A 13,533-nucleotide genomic window follows, 5' to 3' on the forward strand; every position below is an offset into this window, starting at 1 on the left:
TAACACCATTCCTTTAGGAAACTACATTCAATTTAACCGCGAAAAAAAAAGATAACGAATTAACATGTAAATATGTTAATAACCCTCTCTTAACACCTCAAAAAATGTAAATATTGTAAAATCTATGTAAATATGACATAAGACGTTAAGACTATTTCTGAGGCGAAATCTGCGTCCGCGTATTTTTCAATATAAGCTCTTTTCAGAATATTTCCGCCTTCCATGAAATCTCAAGATACTACCGGACTCAAACAATGAATGATGACTTTACATTTTTAATCTTTACTTACCATAAACCGTCTTTCACTCGCACTAGCTTCCATCTGAAGATGCTGAGAAAATGGCGGCTTCTCGCACTGGTGTCGTCAAGATTAAAAACAACCCAAAGTCCTTACCCAGCGTTCTCAACCCAGCGTTTTTTAGTGTACTGAAAGCGCTATTTTCTTTCCAAAAAAAAAAAACTTTTGAGCAGCAGTGCATATTTTGCAACTTGAATGGAAACATATAGTCATTTTTATAACCTCTATTACCATCTTCAGAAAGCAAGCAATAGGCCAAAAAAAGACATTTTAGTTTAAATAGCATAACGTTTAAATGGGACACGTATTTGCTACATTACCTAATTAGCATAATTAATGAATTGTGTGCTAAAACAACCCAAACAGCACATGCAAAATAAATTATACTACCAGTGGGCACAATATTTTCTTATAGCAGACTGCTTTGTGATATATTGTCACTATCAAAAGGAAACATCACATAAATCTGAAGAAAAAAAGATGCCCATGAGATTGAAACAAGAAAGTTATGTAACTTTAAAAGTTATGGGACTCAAACATTCAGTGTCCCTCATGACAGAGATGATTGACTCTTCCTAAAGCTGTGATTGGCAGCCTTCATGGAGTTTATGGGACAGTAAAACTAGGCTGCAGCTACAAAAGCTGTATCGCTCTGTCAGAGTCGTTACTTCTGTCTCTATTCCTGCCTGCAGTATGTAGGGCAGCTCATCAAAGTTTCACCCCAGACTTAGAAGAAGCGAAATCAAGACAAAAGCACTAAACTCCCATCTGCTTCAGTTAATCCACTGTGACTGTATTTCTTCTATACACACAGAATTACTTATTCAGTTTGATCCGGCTCTTTTAGCTCATCCCTGTGCTTGGAAGCTATCAAACGTGTGTTTAAGGTGGTTAAGTGTGTGTGTGTCTTTGTACATGTACTTATTTGCTTCTCAGCTCTCTGACGCTATAACTTATCTTCTTAGGTCTAACATACGGTTAAAAAGCGTCCCCGACCCAGTCAAATGCCAAATAAGGCAGAGAGAGACACAGACAGGGTGGCCATGTTTGTGCCTCCAGCCTCCTGTTTACAGGCATCCAGAACTCCCCATCCATCTATGCCTCATACGCTTCCTCCCTTTCTCCCCAAGACAAACAGCCAAGTCTTGGCCTGTCTATCTCCCCCTGACTTTATTTCTAGATTCACTCCCCCTCACAGTTTGACAGGCATCATCATCTGCAGAACATTTGTGTGGTTCAGTGCCAATTGTTTTATTGTGTGTGTGTGTGTGTGTGTGCAGTATATATTAAATAAAATATAGTAAATAAAAGGGTCCTTTCCTTATACAAAGCCATGAGGAACACCCCTGAAATGCTCTCTGGGAGATAATTTTAATATTATTATTAATTTTATATATGTATAATGTATTATTTATTTAAAATAAATCATATTTATTTTATTTTAGAAATAAATAAATATTTATTTATTTTAAATGTATAAATACACACAGGCACACATTACTATATATATTCCTAATTTTATATGTATTTATATTTAAAGACACATTTTTGGAATAATATATTGTATTATATATTATGTTGTACATGATATTGAAGCTAAGCATTTAAAGTCCTATCTTTCTCTCTGTTGGCATTATTTTGTTATATTTTCATCCTCTTTATCTCTGCTTCTCTGTGCTATTTTGATACGTTTTTTCACCATCTTCTGACCCAGCTCCCTCAATTTTTTTCCATTTCCTCGTCCTTAAGTTTGCTTTTTTCCTTCTTTTTTCTGTTGTTTAAAGAATGGTTCTTCTCACCTCTCAGTCTCTCTGCCAAGTCCAAACATCCTTGAAGGAGTTTCCGTTCATCCGAACCCTGCCAACCAAGAACTGTATAATTCATGAATCACTTCCTCTCATACCATCACGCCAAAAAACTAACTTTTCTTCTTTTTCTCTCTCTTTTTCTGTCCTCTCTGTCACGTGCATGCTCGTTTTTCACACTTAAACATCACATGCTGGGAGTATATAGGAAATATAAAAGGTCCTTATACAAATCCCTGAGGGACACCCCTGAAATAGCCCACAAGGCTCTCTGGGGCATCATTTCAAAAGCACAACACCATTCCTTCTGCTTTAAATGCATCATGCTTTGGCTCTCGAGTCAACATAAAGAATTCACCATCCATATTTAGGAAGCCAATTTTCTACAACTTTTTAGGGAAAAGACAATTATTTTATATTGAAGCCAAATTGCTTTCATCGCTGGGTTTGAATAGATGTCTTGAGACTTGTCATCCACATCAGCAATCCCTCATCACATGTTGTGGAATATCAATAATAATTGTTTTGTTGATACGTTTGCTTACCAGAGCAATGCAGAGCAGCCTATTGGTTGGGCTGCATCTTTGCACAGCCATTAGTGTGAGCCCATTAGGGTCAAATTCTGCAGTGATTAGCTGTCTTAATTAGCCAGGCGCTAATTAAGGCTTATCTCAGGGGTGAGATGAGACTGTAACTGCCAGATCATCTAACATCGATTATCATAAATTCCTCCTCTCATCTCCTTTTGTCTGTTCTGCTGTGTATAGACATAGAACAAGAATAAGGGAAAAAGACATACTGAACATGTATTGTAGCTGGCTGAATTTAAAAGGGTTCATAAGCAAGAGAAGAGAGGAAGTGAGATAGAGGAAGGAAGAAAGACAAAGAGAAACCAGAACAGCAGCATCTTATCCAGAGATATTATTAGAAACTGTGCACTCTTAACCAACACTTGTCCACAAGGAGTTCTGTTGGATGCGATTTCTCTTACACACACTTAACTTCTACTCCTGCAGAATGCCCCGAAAGCGGGGCGGGCAGCCAGGGTTTATGGATCACCAATTGCGTGTTTGCCTGAGCTGTATCTGCTCACATACTCCCACACAAAATCACACACTGCTGGCACATTACTGGGCGCATGCTGCACTTTGAGTTAATGCCAGTAACATCAAACAATGAGGAAATTGAGCTCAGAAACAGAGGAAAGTCTTTTGATCATTGTGAAAAGTTCTGTCTACCGCTTTTTTCTCTTACTTTTTGCCTATTTTGTTGGTATGCTCTATTTATTCCTCTCTCTTTGTTGTTAGTTAAAAAAATAATGGGGTGTTGCTGCTCTGTGTGCTGTAAGAGCAAATTACTCTATCATTTTAATTTAATATATATTTTTAACGCTCTTTCAGTTTTGTTCATAAGGTCAATTTGGGTTAAGTAAATCATACTGCATATGTTACAGTACCACTTTTTCCTGAAAGAGAAAAATTGATAGATTAATATGTATGTAAAGCCATATGATTTTAAGAAAAACAAATCAAACTATTTAAAATATTTAAAATAGAACTTTTCAAAATAGTGGATGATTGAACCACACTATCGACACTAACGTTGTCTTTCTAATCACAACAGTGGACGTTTGGCGGGAGGCTATGATCGATGCTCAGCTACATCTTACCCATTCTCTGCAGGTATGAATATTGAAAGTTAATAAAAGATATGCACTTCACCAGCAATCTTGGTTAAAACTTAGTAATGAATATATTTTGTTGAATGGTTGTTCTAAAAAGTCTTCTTTGCCAGTTCTAACCTAATAATCATAATTTTTAGCAATTCAAAGGTTAAGCAATACATTTTTGACTTAAGGTAAATGAAATATATTTGCTAATGGAACATTTTGAGTTTTCATTGGCTCCTGAATTATGTGTGTGTGTGGGAAAGGAAACCTCGTAATGTTTTGTGTATGTGTTTTAAGTCTGTGTTTGAGGAACATTTCCTTGTGGATTTTCCTAACATTTTGTAGCGAATAGTGAGAAAATATTTAATTTGGAACCCGTATTTGGAGCGTCTTGATTGGAGCATCCAACACCCTGGACCGCCAGTCAAAAGAGTGAAAAGAAAAGTTTCTGCTCACACAAACATAGCCAGACTGCCACACACATCACAGAGCTCTGTACATGTGAGGATGCATGGGGAAGCGTGCGGTTGGTGGTGACTACAGAAGGTTGAACTGCATACAAAGTTTTAGCATACTCAACACTCTCTCATCATCACTACACATACACAAACACACACACACACACACATCCTGTTAAACTGTAGAGGGATACGTTTCCAGCCACTACGCATAGAAATGCACTGCAAGCATTTCCACTGCAGTCCAGCACACATCATTGCAGGCAGAGGTTAATAAGGACATACACACACAGAAAAAATGAGCATGTCAGAAAATCTGCTGTGGCCTTGTTAACCTCTACATGTTGTAATGATTTGGTCGTACTCAAGAGGCTAAATCGGTTATTGTCACTGTGAGATTTCAGTGATTGTTGTATGCATATTTGTGTGTAAAAGAGAGGCAGAAAGCAAGCAATAGCTGTTATAGTAATAGCAAGTTGTTATCCTGCCATCTGTCTCAAATGTGCAGTTTAAATATGCAGCAGAAATGTGCTGCATAAAACTGGTATGCCTTTAGAACAGAATTAAACTAGGTTTTTATTATAGTTGTTGTGTTATTGTAAAATGTAAGATTTTAGGTTAGGGGCAAGCCAGATTGATCTCAGTTTTTTTGTGTGATAGCTTTGATATTTAATGCCACTATTGTAATTCATTATTGTGTGTGTGTATAATAATGAATTATTATATATTTCACACGTTTAACAATTATTAATATTAATATAATATAATAATTAAATACAATAAATTATCAGTTATATATTATCATTAAATTTTGTATATATTTAGTTGTTCTGACAATAGATTTCAATAGAGGTGTATTTCTATCAACAGAAATCAGTACATATGTATTTCTTAAATAATATTATGTCTCTTTTTTCCAGGTGTGTATTCACCTGCAGTGGGCCTGGCTTTATGGTCAGGTGTGATAGACAGTGGAAAAGCATGGGAAAACTACAACCGCCATAACAAAGAAAGGGTGAGAGAGAAAACCAGAGAAAGAGGACACAAGAAAGAGCAGGAGAGAGAGCGGTATAGAGAAACAGATAGAGAACACAGTCCATCCTCACAAGATCACAGAAGGTAAGACAGCCAATCAGTCAAGACAGCCAACGGTCTCAATATAGCAAGGTTAAATGGACCTTTAATTAGAGCTGTTTTTAAGATCTGTGCAAGTGTTTGACTCGTGTCATTCTTAAGCATTACTTCCATTCCTCTGTGAAACACAAACTAGAAATTTGTAGCCTACTGGTTTTTCTTTTTCCATGCAATTAGTCCACAGCGGATGTAGAGCTTTTTAAGCTTCAAAAATGAAGCAAAATAATTATAAAAGGGCTATATTACAAGACTTCTGAAGCCATATGACAGCTTTGTGTGAGGAACAGACAGAAATGACTCACTGATAGTGATGATCAGATCATTGAGTGATAAAAAAATGTTGTGAACTGAATCAACTGTATTCATACTGTATTCATTTAAAATACCAAACTTAACGAAACAAATTAACTCTTACAAAGCTATCGTGTAGCACCAGAAGAAGTGAAATAGAGTCATATGGACCATTTTTATGGTTTATTTTATGGTGCATTGCATCCTTTTCAAAGCTTGGCAACTTCAGTTCCCTTTCATTGTAACTTAATGCAGCAAAGTAACCAACACATTCCTCAAAATTACTGCTTTAATGTGCCACGGAAGAAAGAAAGTCATACAGTTTGGAAAGAATTTTCACTTTTGGATGATTCATATTTCGCTACACCTGTCTGTCAGACTTATGAAGTCAACATGCTCTCGCTCTTTTAGATCATCTCTCTCTTGCTCTCACTTCACATGAACATGAGATAACATATCTCGATGTCTGAGTGGGTATATTCTCTCTTGTGCCTTAAACGTTGCGTTTTAATCAAAAAGTGTGACAACATGCTAAATAAAATGACTTCCAAATCTCAACATAAGTCCTCTGACTCACTGCTGGGCCTGTGCGAAGACACACACACACTTTTGGCATGGTACCACGTAAACTAGGACTGACGTTATCACACACAGCAGCACAGGCCAAGGCTTTGAGGGTATGTTAGCGGCTTTGCGCCTGTGCCATTGCTCAGAGAGAGCAGAGAACCTACTGACCAACATATTCGTTCAGCTCTCAGATCCTCTGTCTGATATACACTGACAGATCTCTGTCTTCTCTATCACTGTTTTATGTAATATCCACACAGAAACCGCACAATCCATCACTGTCTGCCACATGCTGAGTGAAAGACAACAACTCTGTTCACATACACAACCTCTCTCACTTTAGCACATGCTGAGAGAACTTTACATCCATCACACACACTAAGATCCGGCTGGTAAGTTTCATTTCAAGTGATTTGATCATGAGCTATAAATATGAGTGTTAATGGGTCTAAAATGTTTTGTGGTCCAATAATTTTTTCAGGGGTGTCCCTCATGGCTTTGTGTAAGGACCCTTTATATTTACTATATACTCCCAACAAGTGATGTTTAAGTTATGTTTAGAAATACTCCAAAACACCACATTGCATTGATTTTAAACTTTAGCCAGTTTAAAAGAAAATGCTACTAATAAACATTTTTTTTATATGCAGACTTCACAGGACATCTTGTGTGATGTAAAGTAAATGAATGAATGTAGATAATATACTGTAGAGTTAATTTTTAAGTTGAATACATGTATTTGACAAAAGTACTGTAACTAATTACACTCAAAACATCACATTTGTGGCAAATTATATGACTTTTTAAAATATTTTTGATTGATTGATTGATTGATTATTTTAGTACTTTTAATATTAAACTAGTACCTTTGTCATGATTAATTTGTTTTGCCTGATCACTCATGATAGGATCACCAAAGGTTAAACAGGGCTGAACTCAAGAGCAAGATAAACACAGAGATATCAACAACACCTGCACTGACAATCTGCCACACTAACTTTTTCCTTCTTTTCTCACTTAGCCCTTTCCTTCGCTCAATATATCTCTCTTTTAATCTGATTGGTAATGCTCTTAGCAACTGGTTGGACATTTGGTGAACACATGTCCCCTAGATATGATCTCATTCCTGTGGCTTAGAGAGAGGACTGGTCTGTCTTCAGTCCAGCTGGCATGACACCTACATATCTACCACACACACACACACACACACACACACACACACACAGACAGAGAGACAGACAGACACAGACAGACAGACAGACAGACAGACAGAGACTCACAACAAGTCTTACTCTTTGTGCCTTATTACATTTGTAAGTCCCAGAGGAACATGTATATGATTCTAATCCTTATTAATAAATGGCATGAAAAATTTGCCACAGCATGTATAATACACAGATTCATGTTGGGCTTGCAGCAGCGGCTGCTAACAATAACATAGATATCATTTGACTAACTATGAGAAATGCACAAAGAGGAAACATAGAAGTTACGTAAAGGGATAGTTCACCCAAAAGCTTAGTTGCAGCAGAATGTTCATTTTTCGGTGAATGGTGCCTTTAAGTGAAACAAAAACATTTGGCTTTGTGGAGCGATCACGCACACTCCACAAGTGACCACTGTCACCACAAACTCTTTTGTCCCCTGTCAGCTAATTAGTGTTTCCAAGACTAATCTATAGCCCAGCACCTGAGGGCCGGAAGTTTCAACTGACTGCTAATTACAGACAGAGTGATCAGGTTATTGAGTTTGTCTCTTTTCTCTGTCTTTCTTTTTCTGTGTGAATGTGCACGGAGAAAGTGAGAGAATGTGGTTAATGTGTACTTGGAGGCATTCATTAGAGCAGTGGTTCTCAAACCTGTCCTAGAGTACCCCCTGCCCTGCACATTTTGTATGTCTCCCTCATCTATCACACCTGATTCAACTCATCAGCTCATTAGTGGAGACTGCAAGACCTGAAGTGGGTGTGTCAGATATAGGGAGACATACAAAATGTGCAGTGCTGGGGGTACTTCATGGAGAGGTTTGAGAACCCCTGCATTAGAGTACTGTACATCATAACGGCTGCAGGTTGAGCCATTTCAGAGAGATGCAGTGCATTTGTCTGACAGTGACCCTCTTAACATGCACAAGAATATATATTCTTATATAATTTGTGTATGTTAACAGTGTTGGGGAAGCTACATTTAAACGGCAACTATTTAGATTGGAATTTAAAGTACTTAATGATAAAATGATACCTGACAAGTGGAACATTTTAACAATCAGAATCCACTCAACATTTGAGCGCTTGGAATACTAATATAGTTATTGTTATAGTTATCTTTTTAGGTGTGACCGAACCTTTAGTCTTCTAGTTTCACAACTTTGTTTCATGGTTGTTTGCCCCATTTGAAGTGTGGGAAGCCTTATTAGAAGTCAGTGTACCATCAGTGTACCATTTAGGGGGGCAGCCGTGGCCTAATGGTTAGGGAGTCGGACTTGTAACCCAAAGGTTGTGGGTTTGAGTCTCAGGTCCGGCAGGGATTGTAGGTGAGGAGAGTGAATTACCAACCCCCAACTGCTCCCCGGGCGCCGCAGCAATATGGCTGCCCACTGCTCCGGGTGTGTGTTCACAGTGTGTGTGTCTGTTCACTTCTCACTGCTGTGTGTGCACTTGGATGGGTTAAATGTAGAGCACAAATTCTGAGTATGGGTCACCATACTTGGCCGCACGTCTCGTCCTTTCCTTCCTTCATTAGCTTAGCAACATGCTAAAGTCAAACTCTGTTGAAAACAGTTGCCATGAAGAGTGTTTTTTGTGTGGCGTACAATGTTTCAGCCTATGTTGAGCATTCCAAGTGATCACTTGTGTAAGGTTCTTTGACAGTTAGGATGCTGCCTTAAAAGGCAGCTACCTATGTAGCTAACGAGTCATCTCGCTCTGTTTTAGAATAGACTGAAGCACTCATTATTCCCTCATTATTAATAAGTGTGCTTGTACATGTGTGTGCAGTGAGGAGGAGCGTGTGTCTCGACACAGGGATCACAGTCATTATGGAAGCGAGAGGTACAGGGAAAGCTCGGGAAGAGACGGAACGAGAGACAGACATCGAGAAAGACGACACAGGGACAGGAATGAACAACACAGATCCTCACACAGGTAATGCCAGGAAAATTCACCAGGGTGCCGGACAGTAAAAGAAAAATACCAAAAAGGTGACTAAAATGCCCTAGATGTTAGGCAGAAAAAGTCATTTGATATATATTTCATAATATTCTTTTCTAATCCTGTCTAGTTATGGGTTTAATTCCTCTACTGACACCATAGTGACCTGTAGCTGTCATCTGTATTCACTGTTTCAGAGTCAAATATCGCTGAATCTCATATTCAGAATTTATTCCAACAGATCATTTCTGTATACTGACATTATTTAGAGCTTTTTCAAAATTTGATGTTGATTTTGATTATATAAATAGCATCCATAATTTTTCAGATAAATTATATTTTATTATATTATTCTCTACATACAGTGGGTACGGAAAGTATTCAGACCCCCTTAAATTTTTCACTCTTGACACAACCGAGGAAGCCTTGAGCCCAGCGAGGAGTGCAGTGTGGACCAGGAGAACCAGTCAGAGGTCACAGAATAACTCCCTGGCCAGCTGGTGAGCCCGTTTGTTGACCAGTAGGAGGTCTTTAGTGAAAGATCATTAGTCTCGTCACCAGTCAGAGCATGAGCAAACAACTGTGAATAGATTTTGATTAATCGTATGCCAAACACACTTGATAAGCCAATTTAGTGGTGTAAAATGATTTTTTATTTTATTGTATTTTTTTGTTTTGTTACAGGTACTGTAAAACTACCCCTGATTAATTATTTTAATCAGGGATTAATTAATTAATTTAATATGAATTAATAAATATTGTCGCTTAATTAGGGAAAAAAGTAATTTTCTCACATATAATACCTATATAATATTATATATATATATATATATATATATATATATATCATGTGACCTTCTTCTCTCCGTCTCTCTCATTAGTGGCAGCAGTAGGAGGCGTCATGATAGTGATGACGCAGATAGCCACAGGAGACACAGGCACAAACGCTCTAGACACAACCGAGGAAGCCTTGAGCCCAGCGAGGAGTGCAGTGTGGACCAGGAGAACCAGTCAGAGGTCACAGAATAACTCCCTGGCCAGCTGGTGAGCCCGTTTGTTGACCAGTAGGAGGTCTTTAGTGAAAGATCATTAGTCTCGTCACCAGTCAGAGCATGAGTAAACAACTGTGAATAGATTTTGATTAATCGTATGCCAAACACACTTGATAAGCCAATTTATGGTCCCGATTTAGCAATTTAACATTTAATTTTTTGAAAATATGATTTAAAAAAGTAAAATGTGGTCAAAAGAGTACACTATTTTTAATTTAGAAATTTATTTATTCATTATTTCAAATTACTTTGTTTTGGTAATATAAAATGGTATTTTTGTTGTGCCAAATGTTAATTTTGTTGAAGCAAAATCATTATAAACATGATCAAGAAATGTAAATGTGTGTGAACCATGATTTAGTGTGGGGAAAGAAAAAAGAAATTAATACATTTATTCAGCAAAGATGCATTAAAGTAATCAAAACTGACAGTAAAGACATTTATAATCTTAAAAAATATTTATATTCCAAATAAATGCTGTTGTTTTGAACTTTCTATTCATCAAAGTATCCTGAAAAAAAAAGCTTTTCTCAACAATATTATGCAGCACAAATGTTTTCAACATATATAATATAATTATATAATTATAATAATCAGAAAGCTTGAGCACCAAATCAGCATATTAGAATGATTTCTGAAGGATCATGTGATACTGAAGACTGAAGTAATGGATGTTGAAAATTCAGCTTTGCAATCACAAAAATAAATGACATTTTAAAATCTATTCAAATAGAAAGTTCCTTAAAACACAAAATACAATAAAACAATAATATTGTTAAATATTATTACAAACAACAGCCTCTGTGAACCTCTTTCAAAACAAAAATCCTGCCGACCCAAAACTGAATGGTAGTGTGTGTTTTTGTGTGTGTATATATATATATATATATATATATATATATTGTATATGTGTGTGTGTGTGTGTGTGTTTGTATAAATATATATTTATATACACACACACACACACAGTGCACAGTAAGAACACGAGACAGTAACACAAGTCTTTATTGATCTTTTGAACCAAAGGACTTTATTGATCATTGAACCAAAGGTACCAACAGATACAATATACTGCACAAGCCAAAGCATGAGATGCCAGAGCACGCACCTTACCCCACAATGATACCTACACACACACACACACACACACAGTGAGCTTTTCACACGCCACTCTGTCCTATCCTTTCACCTCCAAGGTAAACAAAAAAAGTCAGCAAGGCCGCCAAAATCTCACGTTATCATTATAAGCATTATAAGTTATCATCCATTTTTAAAATAGATTATTAACGTTGCTTTTCTTTTTTTCAGTTGCTATTCTTTTTTTATTACTTAATATAGTTTATTTTCATATGCGACAGCATCTGAAACGTACCAACATAGATAGAACTACTTGGCAAATGTGTCTCCATGCCAGCGGATGGAGAGAACGAACCACTGTCAGAATGAACAAAACGAAGCCAATATCCAAAAGCCATAGGAACAGAGAGAAATAAACCAAAATTAATATTAGTCATAGTACAAGTGCTTGAATCCGTTTCGTTATTTTTTCAGACATCGACGTTTATAGTAAAGAATGTGCGTCCACTTCGATGCATTTTCTAACATGTAAAACTAATGGAATTGGCAACGTGTGTCCCCCACCCAAACCCAACACATCCCAGTATCCCTTTCACCTCTCGTTCGAAGGAAACCCCTCTTATGTGCAGCATCTCAACGTCCTCTACGAACAACAGAGTCACACAATCTGACTACATATAGCACAGTGCCCATAATGTTTATACATCTATTTCCGACTCATTTATTGACTGACGCGCTCCTCGTTGCATCCTGAAATTGTGTTTTTAGACCCTCCCAAGTCCTTTAATACATATTAAAAGCTCCGCCTTCCATCTGTAATGACACAATGTCCCTCTCATGCACACATATCATCTTTATGCCTTGACAAAAGGGCAATTGTGAAAGCTCCTCCTGGTTTTGGAGTGTGATAAACGTGCTTCTTCGTGGGCGGAGTCATGTCATTAGCTCCGCCTTCAAGTTTAGAGTCTGAGCTCCGATTACCTGAATGAGGTCCATGTGTCATTTCCTGCTCCCAGAGGGCAGTCCGTATCATAAGCCCCACCTTTCAAGGAAGTCTCGGATTCTCAAATCCACCATTTTATTTGTCATTAAAAGGTCTGTAGTGTAAGCTCCACCCCCTAGTGCAGGGTCAATGTGATAAGCCCCTCCCACATGCAGAGCAGTCCTATAGCAGGCTTCCAGGCCAAGAAACGATGGTGAGAGTGATCCGACCCCTCAGCTCCTTGAGCAGGCGGACTAGAGCCGTGTGTGTCATTCCCCAAGTGCTCTTCCCGTTCACCTCCAGCAGGATGTCTCCACAGCTAATGGGAAAAAAACAAAAGGGATGAAGTTTTAGTATGTTGGAGTCATGACAAGAATGAGGGTAAATACAAAAAAGTTGTATTTAATAAACTGTGCTAGGCAGTTTATTTATAGGTGTTCTACATAAAGCATAGTTTCCGACAATAGTAGATTCTACGTATTCCAGGTGTCTGTACCGTATCCTGCCGTCATTGTAGGCCGGTGTGCCCTCTACGATAGAGCGGATAAAGAAGGACTGGTTACAGTTGAGTTCTTCTTGTCCACCCACAATACTGAAACCCAGACTGCCAGACGTGCTCCTACGGAGGACAATGTCTTTACAGCAATATAGATGCCTGGAATGGACAGAAAAGTCAAGGTTAATTTTATTGTCATTCAGCAGACATACATAAATCAACAAATTATTCACCAAGGACACTTAAAGGGATAGTTCACCCAGACTTGAAACGATGCACTTTTATTGCATCTTTTTTTGAATGGTAACTGATTGGAAGTAAATTGTGACTGATTGGTGTTGTCATGGTCTATTGGAACAAAATGAGGGTAAATATTTATAGAATTTCTGTTAACATTTTACATTTAGGTGTAATTCGTTAACATTAGCTAAAGCATTAGGTATCACTGTATGGACAATACGTTTACATCATTTAATAAGCTTTGTTAATGTTAATTTCAGCATATACAGAATTTATATATATATATATATATATATATATATATATAAAATATTT

The 13,533-nt window shown here is 37.5% G+C and overlaps 1 protein-coding gene and 1 pseudogene across 4 annotated transcripts in view; one reads left to right on the forward strand and one right to left on the reverse strand.

Annotated features, from left to right (window-relative positions):
• LOC107683956 (pre-mRNA 3'-end-processing factor FIP1-like) overlaps positions 1 to 10,617 on the forward strand; it is a 30,309-nt pseudogene extending 19,692 nt beyond the window's left edge.
• A 799-nt stretch (positions 10,618 to 11,416) lies between these two features.
• Positions 11,417 to 13,533, reverse strand: part of LOC107683953 (E3 ubiquitin-protein ligase LNX-like) — a 45,309-nt gene continuing 43,192 nt past the window's right edge. For all 4 annotated transcript variants that reach the window (XM_016480047.1, XM_016480046.1, XM_016480049.1 and 1 more), the window contains 2 exons: positions 12,979 to 13,137; positions 11,417 to 12,801 (listed from right to left, as the gene is read on the reverse strand). In XM_016480047.1, coding sequence (XP_016335533.1) covers positions 12,666 to 12,801; positions 12,979 to 13,137 — 295 coding nt within the window. In that variant the 3' untranslated portion in view covers positions 11,417 to 12,665. The remainder of the gene's footprint in view (positions 12,802 to 12,978; positions 13,138 to 13,533) is intronic.

Source organism: Sinocyclocheilus anshuiensis, unplaced genomic scaffold (assembly GCF_001515605.1).
Source record: "Sinocyclocheilus anshuiensis isolate Anshui unplaced genomic scaffold, SAMN03320099.WGS_v1.1 scaffold637, whole genome shotgun sequence".
Taxonomy (NCBI): domain Eukaryota; kingdom Metazoa; phylum Chordata; class Actinopteri; order Cypriniformes; family Cyprinidae; genus Sinocyclocheilus; species Sinocyclocheilus anshuiensis.